The 26,222-nt window shown below is 34.2% G+C and overlaps 1 protein-coding gene across 1 annotated transcript; it reads right to left on the bottom strand.

Moving 5' to 3' along the window:
* Window positions 1-22,038: 22,038 nt before the first annotated feature.
* Window positions 22,039-23,633, bottom strand: LOC145112483 (Bifunctional inhibitor/lipid-transfer protein/seed storage 2S albumin superfamily protein). The gene is made up of 2 exons (XM_079048646.1): window positions 23,257-23,633; window positions 22,039-22,267 (listed from the first exon to the last, which is right to left on the bottom strand). Exons 1-2 carry the CDS (start codon window positions 23,603-23,605, stop codon window positions 22,251-22,253), a joined length of 366 nt encoding a protein of 121 aa, XP_078904772.1. The 5' UTR covers window positions 23,606-23,633; the 3' UTR covers window positions 22,039-22,250.
* Between the last annotated feature and the right edge of the window lie 2,589 nt (window positions 23,634-26,222).

Genomic DNA, 26,222 nt, shown 5'->3' with positions numbered 1-26,222 from the left:
AACATTCGTATGTTCTACTCCTTTTTGGAATTCCTTCCATAGCTGTGTAGAGTAGTCTGCTGGAAGATCATAGTATAAACCAGCCACCATGGCATAAACCTCCATCCTTCCTTTATCTAATCCAACTGTTCTTCCGGTTAAACAACGCAAAAATATCCCAAACAAAAAATTCCATAATTTTGGAAGACCAGACTTCTTAAAGTCACTTATCTTTGACAATGGGGGCTGATATCCCATTTCATTAAACATATGAATTATTTGGGAGAATTGAAATTCAACAAAAGGAGGTGTATTTGGAATGTCAAGAATCTGACAAAACAGTTTCTTGGAAAGCCTAACCTTTTTGTCATTAATTAGGTGAAAAGTAATCGAATCAGAGGCTTTGTTGTATGTGGCAGTAGATCCTGCTTGAGAAAGCCAGGATACCGGAACAGAAAAGGAATTGAACATTGCTTTGGATAAAACAGAGTGTTTTAAAGAAACAATAAGCATCTTGAATTCTTCTGGACATTGAGAAAGTCCACCATCCACATAATAATTGGTAGATTGAATCTTCATAACTGGTGCAGAAGAAGTATCTTCAGTAGAAGGATCGACATGAGCAGTAGTCGCCATTGTTAGGGTTTGAAAAAGATGAAGAACAGAGAATTTAGGAAGTTTTGAGTTTTGATCGCATAAACGTATAAAGTACTCTTGAACCGCCTTTTATATGTAACCCTAAATGATTTGAATTTGAAGCGGGATGCATTTAATGAGATCCGACGTGGCACCTTGAAAATCGGACCTGTTCAGCGGAAAGGTAGCCATGCGTCAAAAAGTGTCTGTCACATCACCTGGAAAACCGGGCAAAATACCATACGTCACGTATACACAGCCTGTCATTATCCCCTTAATAGAATTGTAACTGTTAGAACCCTTCGAATGGAGGCAAGGCTCTTTCACTTTTGGGATAAAAAGCGAAGTCATTTGCCAGATGTTCGAAATCATCAGCCTGAGTTGGTATTACTCAGAACCTCAAGGATTTCGTGTGTGTAGTGTGCCAAAGAAAGTTTAGACAAGAAACAAAAAAAAAAAAAAAAATTTTTTTTAAAAATTTTGTGATGTCAAAAAATTAATTTGACACAAAGGCAGTTAAACCCCGGGCAAAGGTTGCTTCGTTAATCATCAAGAGAGATGATCAACAGCTTGTGTATGTTCCCGTGAATTACAATCGAATACTTTTTGATAAGTATCAAAGGGCTTCTTTTAAGAATGCTTCGTGGGTAGGTTCAATATTTCGTTACATGTCAACCTAAACATAAGGTGATAAAGTGTAACAGAAATTACTTGTATGACCAGTGTAGTCAGTGACAAGTCGGCTTTGAAAAATTTTAACATGACTAGGACATTCGAATGAAACTCACACGGAAATCATATTCATCAAAAAATTTGTATACTGGATCTTGTTGGGTAACAAACATCGTGGGTTTCGAATGCTTGATCAAGACCACTCATTCGAAATGAATATGATTTGGAGTTTCGAACATTGGTACAGAAACAAAAGTTTCGTATATATCTGGAACAATGTTCCCCGTCAATTCCTTAATTTGTAAGATTTTTGGGTTTCACTTCCATCACGGACTCATGATGTCAGATCATAAACACAGATTTTTTATATATCTAAGTCTCGATGGGTTTGATCAGAGACCTCTCGGATATACGTCTTTGTGTGTGATCGTGTAAGAATGTTTTGGATGAAAAAGATTGGTGTAAGACACGAAAAGTACCTCTGTTATGTTTTGGACCAAACAGAAAACTCTTAACTCATTGTGAGAAGAGTAAGGTAGCTCAGAGACTAATGTGAATATAAGCCTGATTGGGAAGAAATTTTCGTACGAAACATTTCATTAAGGCTTTCGTACACACACATTGAGTCATGGAGGCTTTGGACAACATGCAGCAGCATGCTTCTAGGGACAACCTAACTAATTCGAATAATGAAAAACATATTAATTCATACGAAAAATTTTACCTGACCCTAAAACTGCCTGCATTGTCCCCTCTGAATCATCATCATAATCTGCAACAAAAGTCTAAAAATAAAAATATTTTTGTTGTTTTGAATTTTTTTTTTTTTTTTAAATATAGACCGAACAAACAAAAATCTTTTTGGATTTTTGATTTTTCGAAAATTTAAGGACAAAACAAAAGAAAATCTTTTTGAATTTTTTATTTTTCGAAAATTTAAAGACAAAACAAAAGACAATCTTTTTGAAATTTTGATTTTTCGAAAATTTAAAGACAAAACAAAAGAAAATCTTTTTGAAATTTTGATTTTTCGAAAATTTAAAGACAAAACAAAAGAAAATCTTTTTGAATTTGTTTTAAACAGACGAATATTTGGCATTCCTTGAAAAGTGACAAATGTACGAATTCGAAGCTTTCGAAGCGTTGACTATGAACAGTAACCATTAACTCAACGCCGAGAATAAGTGACAATCATGCGAATTCAAAGCGTTCGAAGCGTTGACTATGAACAGTAACCATTAACTCAACGCTGAGAATAAGTGACAATCATGCGAATTCGAAGCCTTCGAAGCGTTGACTATGAACAGTAACCATTAACTCAACGCTGAAAATAAGTGACAATCATGCGAATTCGAAGCGATCGAAGCGTTGACTATGAACAGTAACCATTAACTCAACGCTGAAAATAAGTGACAATCATGCGAATTCGAAGCGGTCGAAGCGTTGACCATGAACAGTAACCTCTGAATGCTGAATGACTTTGTGTTATCTTTTATTCAGCGCCTCTGATTCATTCTTTTTCGCCTATCATTCTTCTTTTTCGCATGGAACAGAATTGCCATCGATCATTCCAAGACCTTCTATTATTCGCATTAGAGATTTTTCATCCAAAGCTTTCGTGAATATATCAGCTAACTGATCAGTTGTTTTCATGAAATGTACTTCAATGTTTCCATCCTCCACGTGATCTTTAATGAAATGATAACGAAGAGCTATGTGTTTAGTCTTTGAATGCTGCACAGGATTATGACAAATTCTTATTGCACTTTGAGAATCACAATATAATGGAATCTTTTTCATATTAATTGCATAATCACGCAATTGACTTTGGATCCATATTATTTGCGAAGTGCAAGCAGCAGCAGCCACATATTCTGCTTCAGCTGTGGAAATTGACACACACGTTTGCTTTTTCGACTGCCAGCTGACTAATTTGCCATCAAGAAATTGACACCCTCCACTTGTGCTTTTTCGATCAAGATTACAACCACCCAAGTCTGCATCTGAGTATGCTTGAACGAAGAATCCAGTTTTCGAAGGATACCACAATCCTAACGAAATTGTGCCTTTAAGGTAACGAAAAATATTCTTCACTGCAGTAAGATGTGGTTCGCGTGGATTAGACTGATACCTAGCACAATTACACACAGAAAACATGATATCAGGTCTACTTGCTGTTAGATAAAGTAATGAACCAATCATGCTCCTATACAACGTTATATCAACAGCAGGTTTGTCCAACGATGGTGTTAGCTTTATGCCTGTTGCCATTGGTACACGAAGCTTTGTGCTATTCGTCAATCCAAACTTTTCTAACAGATTTTTCGTATATTTTTCCTGATTAATGAAAATCCCTTCTCTGTTTTGACAAATATTCAATCCAAGGAAATTATTGATTTTCCCCATCATGCTCATTTCAAATTTGCTTTTCATCAAATCTTCGAATTCTCTAGACAAAGCAGGGTCAATCGAGCCAAAAATAATATCATCAACATAAATTTGAACAAGCATTAGATGATTCCCCACTTTCTTTCGAAATAATGTGGGATCAACTGATCCTTGTTTAAATTTAGATGGTTTCAAAAATGATGTAAGTGTTGCATACCATGCTCTTGGTGCTTGTTTCAGACCATAAACTGCCTTATCTAAAATATAAACATGATTAGGATATTCTTCGTTAATAAAACCTAGGGGTTGTTCCACATAAACTGTTTCTTCAAGCTCTCCCTTGAGAAATGCACATTTCACGTCCATTTGATAAACATCAAAATCTTTGTGAGCTGCATAAGCCAAAAATATTCGAACCGCCTCGAGTCTTGCGACAGGGACAAAAGTTTCTTCATAGTCGATTCCTTCTTGTTGTGAATATCCTTTTACAACAAGTCTGGCTTTATTTCGAATAATGTTTCCATCTTTGTCGGTTTTATTTTTAAAAATCCATTTTAACCCGACAATCGAAACATTTTCAGGTTTAGGAATTAATCTCCAAACCTTGTTTCGTTCAAATTCAGACAACTCCGATTGCATTGCAACAACCCAATCTGAGTGTTCCATTGCATTCTTAATTGTTTTTGGTTCAATTTTAGAGATGAAAACATTAAACATACAAAATTCTTGATGAGTATTCAATACCTCATTCTTTGCACGAATTTGAGCTCTTGTCAGAACTCCCTCTTGTGGATTCCCAATAACTTGATCCTTCGAATGGTCTCTTGTCCATTTTTCCATGCGTGGATATGCTGGATCAAATTCCAAAGGGGCATCTTTGTATATTTCATCATTTTCTGAGCTTGCATTCGAACAAGTATCATCAACATTATGCTCCCCCTCAACAGCATGCTCCCCCTCAATTTCAGCATTTAATTGTTCTTTCTCCCCCTCGAAAGAATGCTCTTCATCATCTAAAGTATTCGAATCCAATTGCTCCCCCTCCAGTGGACTATCACTCATAGTTTCGCCTTCTTGAGGAGTCGATGGTGAATCATCAGTAAGTTTTGAAAATTCTGGTATGTGATTATCAGGAGCATGAACTTCAGCATCAACTGCATGATCTGAAATTCCAAAAATCAAATCATAATCAATATCATCCATTTGTATAGATTCAGTTTCAATTTGTTTTTCTTGTAAAATTGGATGATTCGTAAATCTATGCTCATTTGATTTAACATCATAATCATCGAATGTGAGATTGAACGTTTCTTCCACTTTTCGTGTTCGCTTATTTAACACTTGATATGCCACTGAATTGTGCGAATATCCAAGAAAAATTCCTTCATCAGCTTTTGCTTGAAACTTCGAAAGATGATCCTTGAGATTCATAATAAAACACCTACATCCGAAAACATGAAAAAACTTCACATTAGGTTTACGATTATTCAGAATTTCGTATGGTGTAATATTAAATCGACGATGAATGAACGATCTGTTTTGAGTAAAACATGCAGTTGAAACAGCTTCAGCCCATAGATATTGAGGTAAATTCGCATATGCCAACATGGTTCTTGCTGCTTCGCATAATGAGTAATTCCTTCGTTCTACAACACCATTTTGTTGTGGTGTATATGGTGATGAAAAATTATGCGAAATTCCTTTGTCCACCAAAAATGAATCAAGAACTTTGTTCTTAAATTCAGTTCCATGATCACTCTTGATTTTTCTAACAGTCTTCTTCAACGTGGTTTCTATCTTTTCGATAAAGTCAATCATAATTTGTGCAACTTCAGATTTGAGCCTGAGAAAATAAACCCACGTAAATCTGGAAAAATCGTCAACAATAACTAAAATGTACCGTTTATTGTTGAGAGTTGAAACAGTCGAAGGACCACACAAATCAATATGTATCAACTCAAGAGGTGCAACAATTTTCGAATCAATTGTGATTGGATGACCTTGTTTATGTTGCTTTCCAACTTCACAAGCTGCACATAAATAATCATTGTCAAATTTAAGTATAGGTAAACCTCTTACCAGATCTTGTACCACAAGTTTATTTATGTTTCGAAAATTGAGATGTGAAAGTCTTCGATGCCATAACCAGCTTAAATCAGATGTAGCTTTCGAAAGAATACATACTGATGGTTTGCCTACAATTGGATTGATGTCCAAAGTGAACATGTCACCTTTCCTTTTAGATTTTAGTAATATTTTGTTTGTGTTAACATTCGAAATAACACTTCCTTCTTCGTTGAAAAGAACTTGATTGCCAGTGCCCACAACAAGTTGAGAAACACTAATCAAGTTATGTTGAAGACCTTCAACATATGCAACACGATTCACTGTGAATTGTCCATTTGTGATTTTTCCATATCCCATGACTTGACACTTTTGATTGTTCCCAAACTTTACTACTCCAGCATTTTTGAGACTTCGAAAATCTCTTAAATTCTCCTTTTTTCCAGTCATGTGACGAGAGCAACCACTATCAATGTACCATTTGTTAACATATTGCTCGTCACACAATACCTGCAATCAATGAAAAAATTTACGTACCCAAGGCTTTTTGGGTCCTTGGAAATTAGATTTCAATTTCGAATGAAATGAAGAACTTTTAACCCAATCACAAACTTTGGTTTTGAGACTATTAATTAAGTTCACATCATCATCTAAAGGAACTGAAACATAAGTGTTTGATAGTTTCGAATGTTCACTGACTTTTCCCTTCACATCTTGAGTTTGTGATTGAACAGTCTTCGCTTTTGTGACAGGTCTCCATGTTTTGACTGAGATATTCGAATCCTTAGATGATGAGCTGCCATTCGAAGAAGTATTGACATACTTTTCGTATGCTTCATGAATTTGCTCTTTTGAATATTTATTTGACTGATACATTTTTCCTCTTCCGTCAAGCCAATGATCAATGTTCTTCCTTGAAGTCATTCCTTTTTCCCGTGACATCCTCATAGTTTCTTTCTTTGTGTAATTAGGAAAATTTGGCTTTTGAGGTACAAAATCAACTTTAGGTTTGGTAACATAAGAGTAAGCATAGGATGTATCAATTTTTGATTTAAAATGTTGACGTTGAAAAACTTTTTGATTTGAATTGGATCTTTCTAAAAAATCTCTTGTTTTGTTAGTTTCAGAAACTTTCGAAAACTTTGTTTGCTTATGTACTTCAGACCTTGTTTGATTTGATTGAGATGATTGTTGAGTTTTTGAAAAAGAATCATTTTTAACTTTGAAAACCTTTTTGATGGATTGTGATTCAGACATCGTTTGAGACTCAATATTTTGCCAAATTATTTTCTTTCGTGCTTGTCTTTTTGAAATGTTGTTTTCCTTCGAAAATTTGTCAATTTGATCTTTAAATTCCTTAGAGTTTAATTTGACAACCTTTTCATTTTCCTTTTCAACACGAATTACTTTCTCTTTTTCAACTTTTGATTTTTCAACCCATTGTTTTTGTGGTTTTTGTCGTTGAAAAATATATGAATTCTTTGTTAAGTTGTTTTCAACTGTGTTTTGATTCGCGAAAAAACCTTCCTCAGTTGCTTTTGAATTATCCTCCTCAACCATCTTCTTGAACTCTGGTTTGATATTCTCAACATTTCCGGTAGTTACGAAAACTTGATTTGGAAAAATGACATCATCTGTGCATTTGAAATTTGGAAAAACCACCGTGTTTGTTTCAAGATAATGTTCACCTTTTTCATTCATCACTTTTTCGAACTTTTGTGTATCACCATACACTTGGTCAACAACTATTCGTGGAATTACTTCTTTCTTTGAAGATTTCTTTTCTTTCGAAACTTTCTCTACATCTTCATCATCACTATCATCAGTTTGGTAATCTTTGAGATCCACGAAGTTCATTTTACTAACTTTCGAAGTTGAGGGAATATCAGTTTCTTTCTCAACCATCAAATCCTTAACTTTTTCTTTCCCTTTAGAATTCGAAGCAACATTAACAATAGACAACTGAGAACAATCAACATCTTCAAGCTCACTAATTTCACTAATATTGTCAGAATTATCTTCAATATCAGCAAAATTAGATTGAGAATCAGATGATGAATTCTCAATCTTTTTTAAAATGTGAATTTGTTCAGTTTTAGTCAAAGTATCATTTACAATGTTAACTAAATCATTTGAATCAAGACATTCATCAACCTTGACAATTCCATATCTATACTTGTCATTCAGAACTTTGTCAAAATCAGCTATTTCTTTTTCACAGTCATACGAAATGTTATCTACCTTAGCTCTTTCATAAGCTAAGAATGGCAGCAATTTTCTATGTTGTTCTTTACTGATTTCGCATGAATGATGAAGTTCAGTTATTTTCCCATATAATCTTTTAGCAGCATTACAGTAAATGTTTCTTTGTGCTAACAACAGTTTATTATCACTAGATAAATTGTCCCTATCAACCATGATATTCGTTATTTGAAGTTCTACACAATCTATCTTAGTGATTTTTGAATCTAATTTCTTCTGTGTCTCTAGCAATTGCATTGACAGCTTCTTAGCCTCATTGCTAGCAGATACCACAATAGAATCAAAATAAGTAACAGTTTCATCAAAAGATACTAATTCAGAATTATAAGCATGTACTGCAATATTAAAAGATTCAAGAATGTTTCGTACCTTTGTGGTCATTGGTGATTTGTCAGCAGCTTTTGATACGAAACATCTTCCATGCACTTCGTATGTTTCCTCCTCTGATTCTTCCTCCATTTTTGCAAACATAGCTCCATGGGTTGGATTTCGCATTTCCTCATCATCTGATCCAGATGACCAGATTTGATAAGTACCATCTTCATCCTCATTCGCACCCTTTGCAACCAGAGACAAATTCTTGGCTTTCGCACGAACCTCCTCCAACTTTTCAGCATAGTACGCCTCATCCTTGACCTTATTCTTTCTCTCATCCTTCTTTCGAAGCATACAGTCATTAGCAAGGTGATTAGCACCATTGCAATAATGACAATCAATCCCAACATCTCCCTTTAGCTTCTTCTCAGACTTTCCTTCAACAGCCTTCGAATCTTTCATCTCATCTTTCTTTTTCTCTTCCCCAGCACTTTTACTCAGAAAGTTCCCTTTTGTCTCAGACGACTTTGCCTTCGGATTGAAAGGCTTTTTGAAGAATTTTTTTCACACGATTGTTTGAATAAAAGGCAACTGCCTCATCATCTGAGTTCATGATGAACCCTTCATCTTCATCCGAAGCATCTTTCTCAGCATCTTTTTCAAAGATCTTCGAAACCAAAGCTAGTGGACCTCCCAACATAGCCTTCGGTTCTTCAGCTATTTCGTTCACTTCGCTTTCATGAGTCTTAAGTTGGTTGTACAAGTCATTCAATGTTGACGTATCAAAGCTCTGTTGATTCTTCACCATCATGCTCACACTACGCCATTCCTTTCGAAGTCCCATAACAAATATCAGATTGAATTCCATGGTTGATCTAGTGATACCATATCGATTGCATCGATATATCAATTCATTAAGACGATCGTAATAAACTTCAATTGTTTCACCATCTTTCTGTCTGAAGTCCTTCAGCTCCACTAAACATTGCTTCACAGAATTAACTTTCGTCTTCTCACTTCCCTGAAATTTTTCCTTGAGATTGTTCCAGATTTCCTTTGCAGTTGTACAACTCCTCACGTAATTATAAACAACTGGAGGCAAAGCTCCTCTTAGCTCTCTTATACACCTTTTCTCCAGCTTTTTCAGACGATCATATTGATTTTCAACTTCAGAGTTTCCAGAGGAAGAACCAATTGGTTGAACATTCGATGGTGGATTGAGATTGCCAGAAATGCAATTCCACAGTTCTTCATCCAATCCATTGAGATAATCCTGCATACGATCAGCCCACTGATCGTAATACTCAGGGATGAGCATAGGAATTTTGGTGGATGATCCTAGAAGATAAGAAAATGAAGTCATGGAATTCAGATTGAATGACGCCATTGTTGTACGGAATAGATCCTTGAGAATTTTTGAAGAAACTTTGAGAATTTGACAACAAACTGTATGATTCAAATCACAATCACTCTTAGAATACTCGATTCAATGAATTAAGTGCAGAATCGAATCACATACTTAGATCTAAACAACTTTTCACTTTCAAAAAGTGCGGAAACTTTTGAATCAAAAAGTTGACTCAAAAACCTTTTGAACAAAGTGAAAATCAGATCAGAGATATGATTCCTGCTCTGATACCAATTGATGTGACAACGAATCAAGTATTGAACGAATTAGAGAGTAAATTCAAAGTAGAATTGAAAGGATTGAACACAGATGTAAATATGATCTGTTTGGCTCTATTACGCTTTTGCAAATTTTACAGAGTACAATGAATATTCTGTAAAGACTTCGTTACTAAGACACTAGTAACCACTCCTATTTATAGAAGAGAAAAGCGTACAAAAAATATACTAAGGACTAAACATGAAGCTTCGAATATTATGCCCTTGTAAAATACATTATATAAATGTTCGAAGACCCTAAATACAAACTTCGACTATTACAACATTTCGACCCTAACACGATTCAATATTTGTTCTCATGTATATAATCACATGTGATTACATGTATCTAATCACATATGATTTATATGGACAATATTTTTTTTTTGTCCATATAAATCATATGTGATTAGATACATATAACCACATGTGATTAGATATATTTAATCACATATGATTAAAGTTAAAAAAAACAATAATTGAATTAAGAACATGATAACGAATCTTGTCCATATAAATCATATGTGATTGGATACATATAATCACATATGATTATATTTATATAATCACATATGATTTGAGGTGGTCAATATTTATTTTTTCCTTCCCGATTCAATAGTTTTGCTCATGTACTTAATCACATACGATTATACATATAATCAAATGTGATAAAATACATGAAAACAACTATTGAATCGACAAAGCGAAAATGAATTGTGTCCACATAAATCATATGTGATTAGATTCATACAATCACATGTGATTAGATGTTTCTAATCACATATGATTAATTAGGATAAATATTTGTTTTCGTGTTCTTGGTTCAATATTTGTTATCGTGTATATAATCACATGTGATTGTATGTATCTAATCACATATGAGTTATATAGACAAGATTCGTTTTTTTCCAAATAAAATCATATGTAATTAGAAAAATATAATCACATCTGCTTAAATGTATTTAATCACATATCATTAAAGTGGAAAAAAACAATTATTGAATCGATAATGCGAAAATGAATCTTAGCCTCATAAATCATATGTGATTACGTACACATAATAGGAGACTTAGTGTAACTCACCTCCTTGAAATTGAAAATCAACTAGTGTGAGCAAGATTAATCCTTTCCTTTTCAAGAACCTACACAACAATTATAACATTATTTAGGTTGTGCTTTGTTGTATTACTCTTATAAAACTCATGTATATATTTTCTTATTTTCTCTTTGATTGTAGTGCTCTTTTTGAGATCTGTTTTCTTACCTTTCAACCCATTCTTAAATTTCTATAAAATAATATTGGTAAAGTTCCCCCTTTTATATTTTCATAAATATAAATATCTCTTTCTAATGATTTTTGATTGATTTTATATTAAATTTACAAGTTAGTAACTTTAAGCTGTCACTTTCTGGACCACTCAACACTTTTGGAATAAACTGTATCAATATACTAAGAATTACATCAGTCTCTTTATATGTAGGAAACTATAGATCCATGTCTAAGTATAGGATTTGGAATTTTTTCATTTGGAGTTCTAATGAATTTATTATGATTTTTTGAAGACAATGCATGAAATCCGTGACAACATGGACCAACCTGAGAAGATTGTCAATTTTACCCCTTAAGGTTTTAGAAATCCGAAATGTGATTCAAAGTTTGAAGAAACTAGACACACTAAGATTTCCAGAAAAATAAGTCTCATGAATTTTAGGTGTTGTTATTGACTTGCACGAATTTTTGAAGTTGGAGGACAGATTTGGAAAAATTGATCATAATAGCTTTTAAATCACTTTTGGTGTTCTATTAAGGACTTAATGGTTAAGCCTAAAGTTTATCACTTTTTATATGATTGTTGGTTAATTATTATGCTATTGAGATGTGAAATTCAATTTAACCTAAGGGCCTTAATGCATGCATATTTATAGACATTCTTTATTTTGTGAACAGAAGCTATTTAGTAGATTAGTTCCTCCTCCATAGCAATTAGAGAAACTTCTATAAGATGGACCAACAAAAAAAAACTGATATATTTTTTTCTTATAGTATTGATCCATCACCAAATATTTTTTTTAGAAAAAGTAGCATTGGTTCAAGTCTAGTTGATGCAAAATGAATACCAAAAAGAATAAAAGATACCTACATAGATTTGTGATGCCACCGACCACTCTTTGGCAATCAAAATGTAACTCATCCAAAATTAAGCACTTTTCTAAACAGGTCCTTGCAAAGCTTTTTGTCATCGTCAAATCAGCCCCTACTTACTAAAAAGTTCTAAGAGGACTTTCATCAAACAGTTGGTGTGCAACACAAAAAACTCCACCTCCATGTGAAGTATCAGTGTATGATTATCCCATTTTCATTCCAACACACAAATTTGGTGACCAGTGAAACGAGATTGGAGAGGATAAGAGAGGGGGCGGCTTCCAATTGGATATTAACCTAATTATAAAGTCAAATAGTCAATAAAATGTACCTATTTCAAACGCGTAGTGTCATTTCTCCACCTGATGGTGGCTTTTTTTCTGTCGATGGCTTCCACATCATTTCCTCTATTTACTCATCCAACAATGATCAACAGTTCAACGCACATTAGCTTGCAAACTAAATAGTTTGATGACCAGTTGTGGTGGCTGTCGGTGCTTTCTTCTCTGAAATAACTACCATCTCCTACGATATGAAGCTGATGATAATATCTAAAAAGGAACTCCCATCTCTAGTGATACATGGATTAATTACCTTTCCAGCCAAGCAACTTCTCAAATTCCAAATTATTGTATACATATTTTCATCATAGCGACCTTCGTTTTCCATATGAGGAGTTGGCTTCCGATTGTGGGAGGATTAGAGGTTGGGGAGGTCGTGAACGAGCAAATATGGAGCCGATGGTTTGGCGGTGGTCTGGTGTTTCAGGCGGTGGTCTGGTGGTTCCCGACGGTTTCCGGTGGTGGTCCGGTACTGTCAATTTAGGTCCGTATGAGAGGAGAGAGAATGACATAATATGGTGGGGAAGTTAGGTGGGTAATTTGTATTTGAATAACAAACACGTGTGTTTTTTGAACTCATAGGCTAAAAAATGTTCTCAAATGTTCTCACGGGAAAAATGTTCTCATTGTAACATAACTATATATATATATATATATATATATATATATATATATATATATATATATATATACTAATAAGCAATAAGATTTTTTGTCAAACATTCCTTTAGAAGTAGTTTAACATTAGATTAGATTTTCCATTTCAATATATATATATATATATATATATATATATATATATATATATATATATATATATATATATAGAGAGAGAGAGAGAGAGAGCTAGGTCCAAATGTTTCTAGCAACTATTGTGTGCATGAATGCACCAATAGGAATTTAAGAAAAAATAAATCATTAATAATAAATATAAGGGTATAATAGTAATCTATACTATAATTAATTATGGTAAATTGATAAAATCAAATAATATCCCCTTTAAATTAGGTTATAAGTTTACAACCCTATAACACCACCATCCTTTCCCCGTCTTTCTCTAAAAAAAATCGTTCACAACCATCATCATCTTCGCTGCCGACCACCACCGTCATCATCTCCATCGTCGACGCTTTGTGCTATGCGATCGATCCCAAACCACAAAACCTCAGCGGCCCTCTTCACCGTCGTTCCTCCACTAGCCGCAACCATCACTCGTCTCTACTAGCGGAAAATCAATTGGATCCGGATATGGAGGTGGAGGCGAAATCAAATGATCAATGAAGTGGGATACGGAAATTAGATTGATCGGAAAAAAATTGATACTTAAATCGATAGACAAGGTATGTATAAAAAATTCAATCTTTTGGAATCTTGTTTAATCTGGATGTTCGTGTATAAATTAATGTTTGATTTTGGTGAAGTTTAATCTTATTATTTATTTGTATCAAAACCTTGCAACTTGATTTGGGTTTTCTACTTTTTCCACGAATTTGAGTTTCTACTTTTTCCATGATAATTATCAAAAATCTATAGAAAAATAAGTGATATATTACTCATGAAGAAAGATAGCAGGTTTACCATTTTCTTAATATAAATTCTATATAGTAGTATGTAATTATTCAATTATACTATGTATTTACGTCTAAAATAATTCAGATGTGATTTCTTTTACATATAAAGCTCTCATATACACTTGATTTTTATTTGCATTTTTGAGGTTGTAGTCATTTTTCCGAACAAAACCATAAACAACCCTGATAGCTTCTACTGGAATGGAATCTTGAATTCCGATTCTGTCAGAATAGAATCTTGAATTCCAAATTAACTTAAGCAGTAAATTACCAAACACACCACATAATGTCATCTCGTAAGCTGACTTACCTACCGATCTCTTTCTCAGTATGTTCTTATTAGTTTTTCTATGGTTTTGTGTGATTTTTGTTTTAGAATGTCAATCTCACAGAATGTGAGCGTATTTAGGTTCAATTTGTGATTTTGAATTCCAATTTCTATTGTCTATTGTTATTGTATATTTGGAATCTAAAATTATATTAGTAGTAAATACAATACTTTTGAATGTATTCTATGTATTCTGTCAGAATAAAATATATGTATTCTGCTAGAATATATTCTATGTATTCTACCAAAATATATAAAGTGATAGTTAATTGCAAGTAACATATTTTTAACCATTATTAGTTTTTGTTGTATTTGTGATAGGAATGACTTGAAGAATGCGTTGAAGACCTAATAGGAATAACTTGAAGAAGGCGTTGAAGACCTAATAGGAATAACTTGAAGAATGAATAAAGTTTGATCATACTCACAATTTAAGAATGTTGTTATTTTTTTAAGAATTTTATTCATTTTTGTTGATATTCTTTTAGAATATGTATAATTATATTAAAATGTATAAGACTTTTAGTCTGTAAAAATATGTATGAATTTGTATTTAAGTTCGGATGTATAAGAATATATTAGAATGTTGTTATTTTTCAACCTCATATTCAAGAATTTTGTTATTCTTCAATAATATTCTAATAGAATAAAATTCTGAAAGAATATCATTCTAGCAAAAAATATTCTGACAGAATAAAATCGGTTATGTTTACAAATTACGTTAGAATTAAAATTGAATTAATTAAAAAAATTCAGATTTTAAAGTTAGGAGAATTAATTATCCCTAAAAATCCGAAAATTTCCTTTTATAATTGTAGTTAATTGTCCAAAATACTCTTTTGCTGAAATTTATATGATTATATGGTACATGTTATCTCATTGTAATATCATACACTCTCAAATCATGTCCATTGATTAATTTCATCCGTTGGTCCAGATCTGTGCATTCTGTTACACAATAGTTAGTAAAAACAAAATAACCTAAGCCTATATATATATATATATATATATATATATATATATATATATATATATATATATATATGAAGACTATTCAACCATGATTGTCAATTTATCATTACGATGTATTGATATAGTGAAATTTCGTTCAAATGTTATAGCGAAACCAAAATCATATTTAAGTCATTGAAACAAGACATTAAAGAGAGTTTAGTCTTTAGCAATATTAGAAAGGCAAAATTTCATAAAATCACTATAAATTTTTTTTTTTTGAACAGTGGAGATATATTAAAAAAAATTAGTAAATTGCTAGAAAACTTCCAAATGAGCAACATTGGGACTACATACCTAACGATCCTAATATGACAACACAACAAAGGTCGTGATCCATTAGGTGGTATGTATTAGGAATAAATAGGAATAAATCTCTTATGTAAATTAGTTATTCTATTTCCTTTTATTCATGTTGTAATTGTGTATATATTTGTTTCAATACTTCAATAATATTCAAGGGAAATTATTCTCACATGGTATCAGCCAAAAATCAGTCCTAAACCTAATCGGCTACCCTTCAATTGGCGACTTCTTTTCTTCTTCTAATGGCTTCTTCTCCCTCTGATAACACCTTTTCTTTGAATACCCTCATCCATATGCTCACCATCAAATTAAATTCTTCCAACTATCTTTTGTGGAAAAATCAAATCACACCATTGTTGCGGCATCAAAGATGGATCAGCCATGTCGATGGCTCAGCCACTCTTCCTCCCTCCAAGATCACAGTCGACGGCAAAGAGACTGCAAATCCAGACCTTGACTCATGGATCGATCTTGATCAGAAGGTACTTCTCATTCTTCAATCCTCTCTCTCTGAGGAATCTATGGCAGAAGTATTGAGACTCTCTTCCCCGCGTGAAGTCTGGCTTGCTCTTGAATCAGCCTACAGCCATGACTCCCTGGAACGTTCTCAAAATCTCAAGGACTCGCTACGTCAGCTCAAGAAGGGTACGCTATCTGTTTCCGAATTTGCCAAACAATTTAAGGCCATCTGTGATCAGCTCTTGGCGATTGGGCAGACTATCTCCAATGACGATAAAAGCCATTGGTTCTTGTGTGGCTTAGGGCCCTCCTTTGAAACTTTCTCCACCGCTCAGCGAGCCCAATCTACTCGCCCACTCTTCCGTGATCTCGTTGCTCGAGCAGAAGGCCACGAGCTCTTCATCTCCTCGCTATAGGACTCCCCACCCGCCCCTGTTGCCTTCACCGCCAACACCTCTCGAGGAGGCTCATCAAACCGAGGACGTGGTCGCTTCTCCAATCGAGGGAACTCGGCCGGCAGGAGTCGTGGTCGCCGACCACCCCATTGCCAACTCTGCCGTCATGATGGTCATTATGCGAATGCCTGCCCGGATCTTGGAAATTATGCACAAAGGTCTTCTTATTCTGCTGCTAATCTTGCTCAAGCCTTCAACACCGAGTGTAACATAACCAGCTCTACACCCGATTGGTATGTCGATTCGGGTGCCACAGCTCATATGGCTCCCTCCTCGGCTGGAATGGACTCTTCTACGCCTTATCATGGCCATGATAAGGTAGCTTTTAGTAATGGTAATGTTCTCCCTATCTCTCGTGTTGGTAATTATTCCATTGCTCCAAACTTGAAATTACGCGACATACTTATTGTTCCTAATCTCAAAAAGAAGTTACTCTCAGTTAGCAAGTTGACTAATGATTACCCGGTTGATTTCTTATTTTCTCGAACCAAATTTGCTATTCAGGACATAATCAGCAAAAGGATACTAGCAATAGGCACGCATAAGGATGGACTTTACATTTTCAATTCTGCTTTTCAAGCCTTGGTGGCATCTGTGATCTCTTCAAATAAAGCCTCTTTTGAATTATGGCATAAAAGACTTGGACATGTTAATTATGATGTTATTTCTTTGCTCAATAAAAATGGTTTTTTGCGTGTTAATTCTATTTTACCAAGTCCTTCTATGTGTTCTTCTTGTGCGTTGTCCAAACAACATCGTTTACCATTTGAATTAAATAATAAACGAGCACTACATGTCCTTGATATAGTTCATTGCGATTTATGGGGTCCGACCCCTATCACCTCTGTTGATGGCTATCGGTTTTATGCTCTATTTGTAGATGATCACTCACGGTTCTCATGGTTTTATCCATTTAAAAAGAAATCCGATTTTTATGAGGTTTTGGTTGGTTTCTTACAGTTTGCTCAAACTCAGTTTTCTTGCAAGCTAAAGGCATTTCAAAGTGATGGTGGTGGAGAGTTCTTAAACAATCGAGTTACCAAACTTTTCCTTGATAATGGCACTCACCATCAAGTTTCGTGTCCTTATGTACCTCAACAAAATGGCCGTGTTGAAAGAAAGCATCGTCACCTTACTGAAACCGGACTTGCCATGTTGTTTAGTGCCCATGCTCCTGCAAATCGATGGGTTGATGCTTTCACATCAGCAATTTATGTCATAAATCGTCTTCCTACAAAGCTTTTGGATCATCAGTCTTCTTTTGAAGTTCTCTTTCACACCGTACCTAACTACAACAATTTTAAAGCTTTTGGGTGTCGTGTCTACCCCTATCTACGACCGTATGCGGAGCATAAATTATCTCCTCGCAGTATTGGATGCATTTTTATCAGTTATTGCACTCAATACAAAGGGTACAAGTGCTTGGATCCTTCAACTTCTCGCGTTTACATTACTCGCCATGCAACCTTTGATGAAAGCATTTTTCCTTATGCGTATGATCCTCCTACAGCTGACACATTACACTTATTTTTATCTTCTTATTTTGAAGATCTACCTGTGCCAATTCTGGACAGTTCCAAGCAGTCATCTCCTACATCGGTACCTGCTGTTTTTCATAACTCATCTCAGCCGTGTCCCTCTTGTATTCATGATGACTCGGCATTTATCCAACCACCATCACAGCCTGCGCCAGCTCCGACACCAATGCCACCTGCGTCGCCGGTTCAAGCGTCGTCTCAGTCGCCACCTCCGTCACCGGTTGTTTTCCAACAACCCTCTCCACCACAGCCTCCAACAACTCAGGGGCATTCTATGGCTACTCGTAGTAAGAATGGGATTGTTAAACCGAGGCATATTCTTGATCTTCTTGCTATTTCTCCCTCTACTTTGCATGATGCTCTTTTTGCTTCCACCGAACCTAAGGGTTTTAAATCAGTTTCAAAGTTTGAACATTGGTGTCGTGCTATGGATGATGAAATCAAGGTGCTCCGTGACAATCAAACTTGGACTCTCATACCTCGACCATCTGCTACTAATATCATCGGTTCTAAGTGGGTTTTCCGGACTAAATTTAATGCTGATGGCACTATTGAGCGACATAAGGCACGACTCGTTACTCAAGGATTCACCCAGGTTCCAGGGTTTGATTTTTCTCACACGTTTAGTCCGGTTGTAAAAGCCACAACCGTCCGTGTTGTTCTTTCTCTAGCCGTTGCAAATCGTTGGAACCTTCATCAACTTGATGTTAAAAATGCGTTCTTAAATGGCCATTTACGTGAGACTGTCTATATGGAGCAACCTCCAGGTTATGTTGATCCACGCCATCCAAATCATGTGTGTCGCCTTAATAAGGCTCTTTATGGTCTTCGTCAAGCTCCTCGTGCATGGTTTCAACGCCTCAGCAACTTTCTTATTACCCAAGGTTTTAAGTGTAGTCAGGCTGACACTTCACTTTTTATTTTTCATCAAGGCTCATGTCTTTTGTATCTTCTGGTTTATGTTGATGACATAATTTTGACCGGTAATCATGAACCTTCAATTGCTCGTTTTGTATCTTCCCTAAAATGTGAGTTTGCTATTAAACACTTAGGGAAGCTTACCTACTTTCTTGGTCTAGAAGTTACTTATACTACTGATGGTTTGTGTCTCACTCAAAGTAAGTATGCGCATGATATTTTATCAAGGGCTGGTCTCCTTGATTCTAAACCTGTTGGCACGCCTCTTGCCACTAATGATGTTTTTACAACTAATGGAACTCCTTTTCATGATGCTACTTTGTACCGGTCCTACGTTGGTGCTCTTCAATACTTGACTATTACGAGGCCTGATCTATCCTATGCAGTCAATCAAGCCAGTCAATTTCTTCATGCCCCTACTGATCACCATTTTTCTCTTGTCAAACGAATCTTGCGTTATGTTAAAGGCACTCTTCATCATGGACTCACCTTTTTACACCCCGTCAAGTCTATGCTTATTGGTTATTCTGATGTTGACTGGGCACGTTGTATTGAGACTAGACGTTCTACTTATGGCTACTCTATCTTTTTTGGTGGCAATCTAGTTTCATGGAGTGCGAAGAAGCAACCAACTGTGTCTCGCTCAAGTTGTGAGTCTGAATATCGGGCTATGGCCAACACTGCTGCTGAACTTATTTGGATTACTCATCTTTTACGTGATCTTAATGCTCTTCCTTCTGAGCGTCCTACACTCCTTTGTGACAACTTAAGTGCTATTTTCTTGAGTCAAAATCCTGTTGCACATAAAAGAGCCAAGCATATTGACATTGATCATCATTTCGTTCAAGAACTTGTTTTAGCAGGAAAACTACACACCAAATTTGTTCCCACCAAGCTTCAGGTTGCTGATATATTCACTAAGCCATTGCCCAGACCGTTGTTTGAACGGTTCCGAGATCAATTACGTGTTCATTCACCACCCATTCGCTTGAGGGGGGGTATTAGGAATAAATAGGAATAAATCTCTTATGTAAATTAGTTATTTTGTTTCCTTTTATTCATATTGTAATTGTGTATATATTTGTTTGAATACTTCAATAATATTCAAGGGAAATTATTCTCACAGTATGCATTGTTTGTGTAATGTGATGTATGGTATATTGATGAATTCACTAAGCTTCATATTTATGTTTTAAAGCTAAATGTTTTTCACGTTGGTAAGAAAGAGAATGATGCGGGTTGACTGTACGCGCGTATATGGATGTGTTATATTTTTGGATTTCCACAAACTCTAATAAATGTTTTTGACTTATTTTGTGATGATGACTTGTGGATGTTTTCTAAACTTTTATAAAAATGGTTTCGAGTTGATATATTTATATTTTAAATAGAAAAAAAAATGGTTGAAAATTCACTACGTTACATTGTTTTTTGGGTGTAGCGCTGCCATTGACTTGATTCACAAGATGTCGACTTGGTGGGATATAAATTTTCCGGTTTTAATTTCCTTTGATGATTGGTTATCTTTGTTTTGGGGTGTGCACATGCAAGCTTCTTACCAGATTTATCTCGATGCATTTTTTTATTCTTCTCGGTTAAAAAGATAGGAGATTTATGGGGTAGAGTGGTTTCTAATCATTTTGATAGCTATTTGATGTTAATTTGTTTTGTTTTCGTGATGTTTGAACTTTTGGTGGCTATGTTTCTTTCTTTTCGTTAGTGTTTTGCTAATGTTTTTTTTTTCTTCTGATTTAACCGTTTAGAGTTTGATTATTTTTTCAATAAAAAACATAATAACATGACATAAATTTTTTTAGGTAATCATATAACTTAGAATTCTATTGAAACCACTATAACTTTGGATGTTTTCCAAGGTTAACCATCCGATTAGTTTTTTTTTTACGATTTAAACATCAAATTTTAGAATTATTTTAAAAAGCAACCTTAATTCTGTATGTCAACAACCATAATCTTTTTTTTTTCTATATCTCCCAAATAATTTCGATATTCATCTTTATATTCATAAAATATTACTTGAAATCCTTAGAGTTTTAATGGATGCATATTTTCTGAATCAATAGCTCATTTTATAAGTAAAAAAAGTAGTACGCGCGAGTATACATAACATATTATATATATAGATTAAGTATCGATGATTGCATAAATAATAGAATATACTTGAATATACCACTTGGCGTTCCAAAAATTAAACCTACCAAGCCTTCTACAAAAAAGTTATGCCGTTCCAAATTTTTTTTCGTTAATTAAAAATAAATAAACTCAAATTGCAATAATCTTTATAAAATTTGATTTATTAAAAAGTAAAAGGTCATAACTTCATCTACCAAGCCTTTTTCAGTAAATTTTGATTTATTAAAAAAGTTCCAAATATACAGCTTCATCACATGTTGTGAAAGGAGTCATGACAAATAGATAGTCATAACGCATATTGATATAGCTGGATACGTCTCCATCTATCTTGATCCATTGCCACTTGTCAGGAAATGACTTATATACAGTCTGCCCTTAATTTTGAGATCTTGATATAGATGTCATACCTTGATATACATTACACTGCATTACACGTCATCAATACATGTAGGTATTATTGTACACAAATACACGAATACAACTTTCATATGTAGAGTGAGAGACTCGATGAAATCTGCTTTGGAGATTCTAAAATATTTTATTTTTTATTCTATATTATTCATTGGATATCAATTTTAAGAGTTTTATTGTTTTTACAGTAACTTTGACTCTAAATTATGTAATAATTTCGATACTTTGTTTTAAGAATGATGCACGTCAGAAGAGCCTAAGCATAATTAATAATGTCATTATGTTTAACTCATGAGGTTATATAAACATCGATATCTTCATGTAATAGAAAAAACGTAATTAGTAAGTATGTATGATATTTGTTCCTTCGAACCACGTGATTTTCAAAACCTTTTATGTTAGTATGAAAAGTGAATAACATAAAATTATGAGAAAAATTATTTCATATTACACTAAAACATTTCAATACAGAAAACAATACATATATTATGAAATTAGATTCGTCCTCACTTCCATCAAGAACACGTATCACACATGACTTGCTAACAACAGAAAGAGCCTGTATTTGTAATAAACTTATTCGTAGGACGAATTTATGTAGTCAACACTTTTATAGTTTCTTTCCATGATATCATCTTCATGGCACGATGTATCCTGCAACGAGCAAAAAATGACCAATCAATACATGAGTATATAAGAATACAGCATCAAAGGACAGACCTAGGAACTTTTCCAAGTGGTGACAAAAAATTCTCAAATGAAAGTTTCAGGAAAAAAAAACATTTAAAAACAATCGTCCAGGTTTTCATTGACTAGTTTTCTTTTCTTTTTTTTGATTTTTTTATTTTTTTATGCATGAGTAAATTTAAGAAAAAAAAGAAAAAGAACAACTTGTAAGCGTTCTTTTTTCTATAAACTATTGTTCTCTCACATAATCAACATATTTAAATGCATAACTTAACGATGTGAAAGTCTAGTTGTATTTAACCGATTAAATCCAACCATAATGGGATATAATGTCGGGTTCATGCATAATAATATTATGTTCTTTAGATCTATTGATATAGTCTTTAAAAGAATTGATTTTATTACATAAAAAGTTTTAACGGCGCAGCTTGTTGTCTGTTTGCATTCTCACTCATTGTATTGTCATCACTAATTAATATATTGAATCGTTATTGAATTGTTCAATGAAAAAAAATTAGTTGTTCATATATGTATTTGACTGAGTTTTTATAAAAATAATTCATTATAAAAAATAATAAATATATATAAACAGTTGAATGGATATTTGACATTTTATTAAACACAATAAAATTTAATGCACTTCAAATGCCCTAAAAGAAATTGATGCCTAACTACGAGTGTATGCATATCCATAAATAAATAAATAAATAAAGTTGTGAATATATGTATTTCACTGAGTTTTTATAAAAATAATTCATTATAAAAAATAAAAAATATGTATAAACAGTTGAATGATTATTTGACATTTTATTAAACACTATAAAATTTAATGCATTTCGGATGTCCTAAAAGAAATTGATGCCTACACTACGAGCGTATGTGTATCCATAAATGCAAGTTGATATGTCAAAAATTAATATAAAGCATGAATTATTCTAGAAAAACACATTACTTACTCCCACACTTCTTTCCGATTGGCCTTTTTTTGATGTTACATCGCTTAGGGATGCCTATTGCAATAGCAGGCTTTATACCAGCTTGGATAGCCAATGGCGAAAGCAAAACCGCACAAAGACACTTTGGTGCAGTATTGATTAAAACGTTAACCTTGGTACAACACATTGGTGGAACCTTAGCCTTGGCATTCCCGCCTGCAGCCAAACATGGGCTCAAGCTAAGGGCAGCAGACCGAATGGGTGTTTTTCCACACTCACCAGCTCCATCGACTTCTAGAACAGAAGTTGATGCAGCCAACAAGTACACAATTAATAGAGTTGACAATGCAAAGCATGTGTTTGATGCCATTGGAGTGTAAGTTGTTGAAAATGTTAAAGGTTATTGGTTTAGTTAAATAGAGGAATTGGCAATAGGGTGTGAAAAGAGAAGGTTAGTGGGGTGGGTGTGGGATTATACGTGGAGGGAGTATGTGGTTGTGTTAAATTTCTTGTACTCACTTTATCAAGTGCAATGATTTTAAAGATGATGGTATATAACGTTTAGGTGACATAAGGGTATGCTCTTTCGTTTAAGTAGTGCCTTCTTATTTCCCATACTTATTAATATATAGTAGTAGGACTTTAACTAATTTACTATTAGAAGGGGAAAGAAACTTTAATTATGTTACATTTATAATACATATATTTTTAACTTCAAAAAGTTTGTATACACAAGTGTGTAGTACAAATAAAATTTGTGTTTGCATTATATATTCTGGATTTTTTTTCTACGTAAAATATAATGAAATGATTAAAGATGTAACTTCCCAACTTTGATTTCAGGTATTGTATTTATTTAAGTGCAGTTGGAAACTGCCGAAGTTTACTTGAGTTGAATTATTTAGTAATTTATAAATTAATAAGTCTAGTAATTTAAAATTTTCTACATGGAATAACTTTAAAAATCATATCATTTTTTTTTCATGGCCATGAGTGGTACCCTCTACACCTAAAACCCTTAAAGACATGCCCTCAAGGCTCAATGGCTTCATCATATGGGCTACGTGTTAACTACTTAGTGGACTAAAATAAATAAGAGGAAAAAGGTACCCAAATTGCCTAACCTAAGTCCAAGATCTCCCTTTCGTTCGCATTCGACAGACAATTAAAGAAAAATGGTTCGATGCTTCTAGCCTTCTCTCTCACTGCACCAGTGTCCCACAGACTCCAAAGAGGCAAACAAAAAATCGTATTTCTCTTTGTCCCCCCGTCGTTTGTAGTTTGTACACGCTAACACGAAAATTATTCTGACTCGATAGTCTTATTATTCTTTTTGTCTTTATAATTTGAAAATAAGGTAATTTTTGTAATCTAATTTGTAGTTTTTATATTTTAACATTATAAACCATAAATTTATAATTTTATGATGTTATAAACTTGTACTTACATTATTAATGAGGACAAAATTTTAAAAATGGTCCTTATGTTTGTCAAAAATCTATGTTTTTGGTCAGAAAAAAATTTGGTGATGCATTAGTGATCTAATTTGGGATACATTATGTGCTTTTGGTCCTTATGGTTCACATTTTTGTATAGTTTTGGCTCATACCATACCTAAAATGATAAAATTACCCTTAAATAAATTTTTTTAATTCCTTTTAATTATTTTATTATTATTTCACAAAATTGCAAAAATAATCCTTGTGCTTGTTAAAAATTTGTGATTTTGGTCCAAAAAAGGTTGGTGGTACATTAGTGATCCAATTAAGGATACCTTATGTGCTTTTGGTCTATATGGTTGGCATTTTTGTGGAGTTTTGTTCTATACCCTATCTAAAATGACGAAAATACACTTAAATAATTCTTTTTTAATTTCTTTAATTTCTTTTATTATTATTTTAATTAAAAAAACAAAAAAAAATCTCACTTACCTACCCACCCCTCTTAATTTCTTTTGAATATTTGGAACCATCACCTAGTCACCACCACCACCTGATCACCACCAACATCGGACCGTCGCCCTCCTCACCGGAACACCACCATTCTCCTTTGATACCTACTATATCACCTTCACTGGAACCTCCATAAACAACCCTTATACAGCCACCAAAAGCCACCTACATCACATCGAACCACCTACAGCACACCAGCCGAACAACCCTTACAACCTCCATTTGTTTCGAACTCTTTATTACAGCCACCTGCATCATCACCACCAAGATGAACCCTACAGTAAAGATGGAGATTTATTTAGTTATGCGGTGGGTATGGTTTGTGTACCCTACCTTTGGCGAATGCAGGGGTTAAATCGAAAATGGTTCTAAAAATCAATTCACCCATCGAAATCAGAGGAAGAGATAAGTAGGAAGGGACTGGAGGTGTGTCCATCGGCGTTTGGACGAACAATATTGGTTATGGTGGTAGGTTTATTTCGAATAAAGAACCAGATGAGCGGTGGTGGTTTTTCATAACATTGGTGGAGGTGGAGGTTGATGACAGTCGTCGCCCCTCCAGGCCACCGACGTTCATTTCCCTAGCTTTTTTTATGAACATATCCGGCGGTGTACCAACATAAAATAAAGGCGAAGAATTTCTCGATCCAAATTTGTATCTTGATTCGGATGAACTCTGGTGGGCGACGTTTTTGACGGGTGATGGCGGGAATATAGGTTTTGGAGGACCATATTTGTGATATAAGTAGTGGTGATGATGAACCGGATACAACCCATCGAGCACGTTTTTCGGTTGAGAAGAGTGGCTGACTTCGGTGGGGGAGGTGACGGCGTCTGGTAGCAGCAATGAGTTTTTCTGATATGGAGGCTGAAAACAGACTCTAAAAAATGTTTTATGTTTATGAACTTGTACTTACAGATTATGAATTATGGTGGTGGTGGTGGCATTTAGAGAGAGAGAGAGGGGGGAGAGAGAGAGAGAGAGAGAGAGAGAGAGAGAGAGACTTTTTCTATTTTTAATTCACTAAAAATATT

This window comes from Lactuca virosa, chromosome 5 (genome assembly GCF_052849685.1).
Source record: "Lactuca virosa cultivar CGN04683 chromosome 5, Lactuca_virosa_CGN04683_v6, whole genome shotgun sequence".
In the NCBI taxonomy this organism is placed as follows: domain Eukaryota; kingdom Viridiplantae; phylum Streptophyta; class Magnoliopsida; order Asterales; family Asteraceae; genus Lactuca; species Lactuca virosa.
Note: the sequence above shows the minus strand (reverse complement) of the source record. Positions and strands in the feature narration are given on the sequence as shown.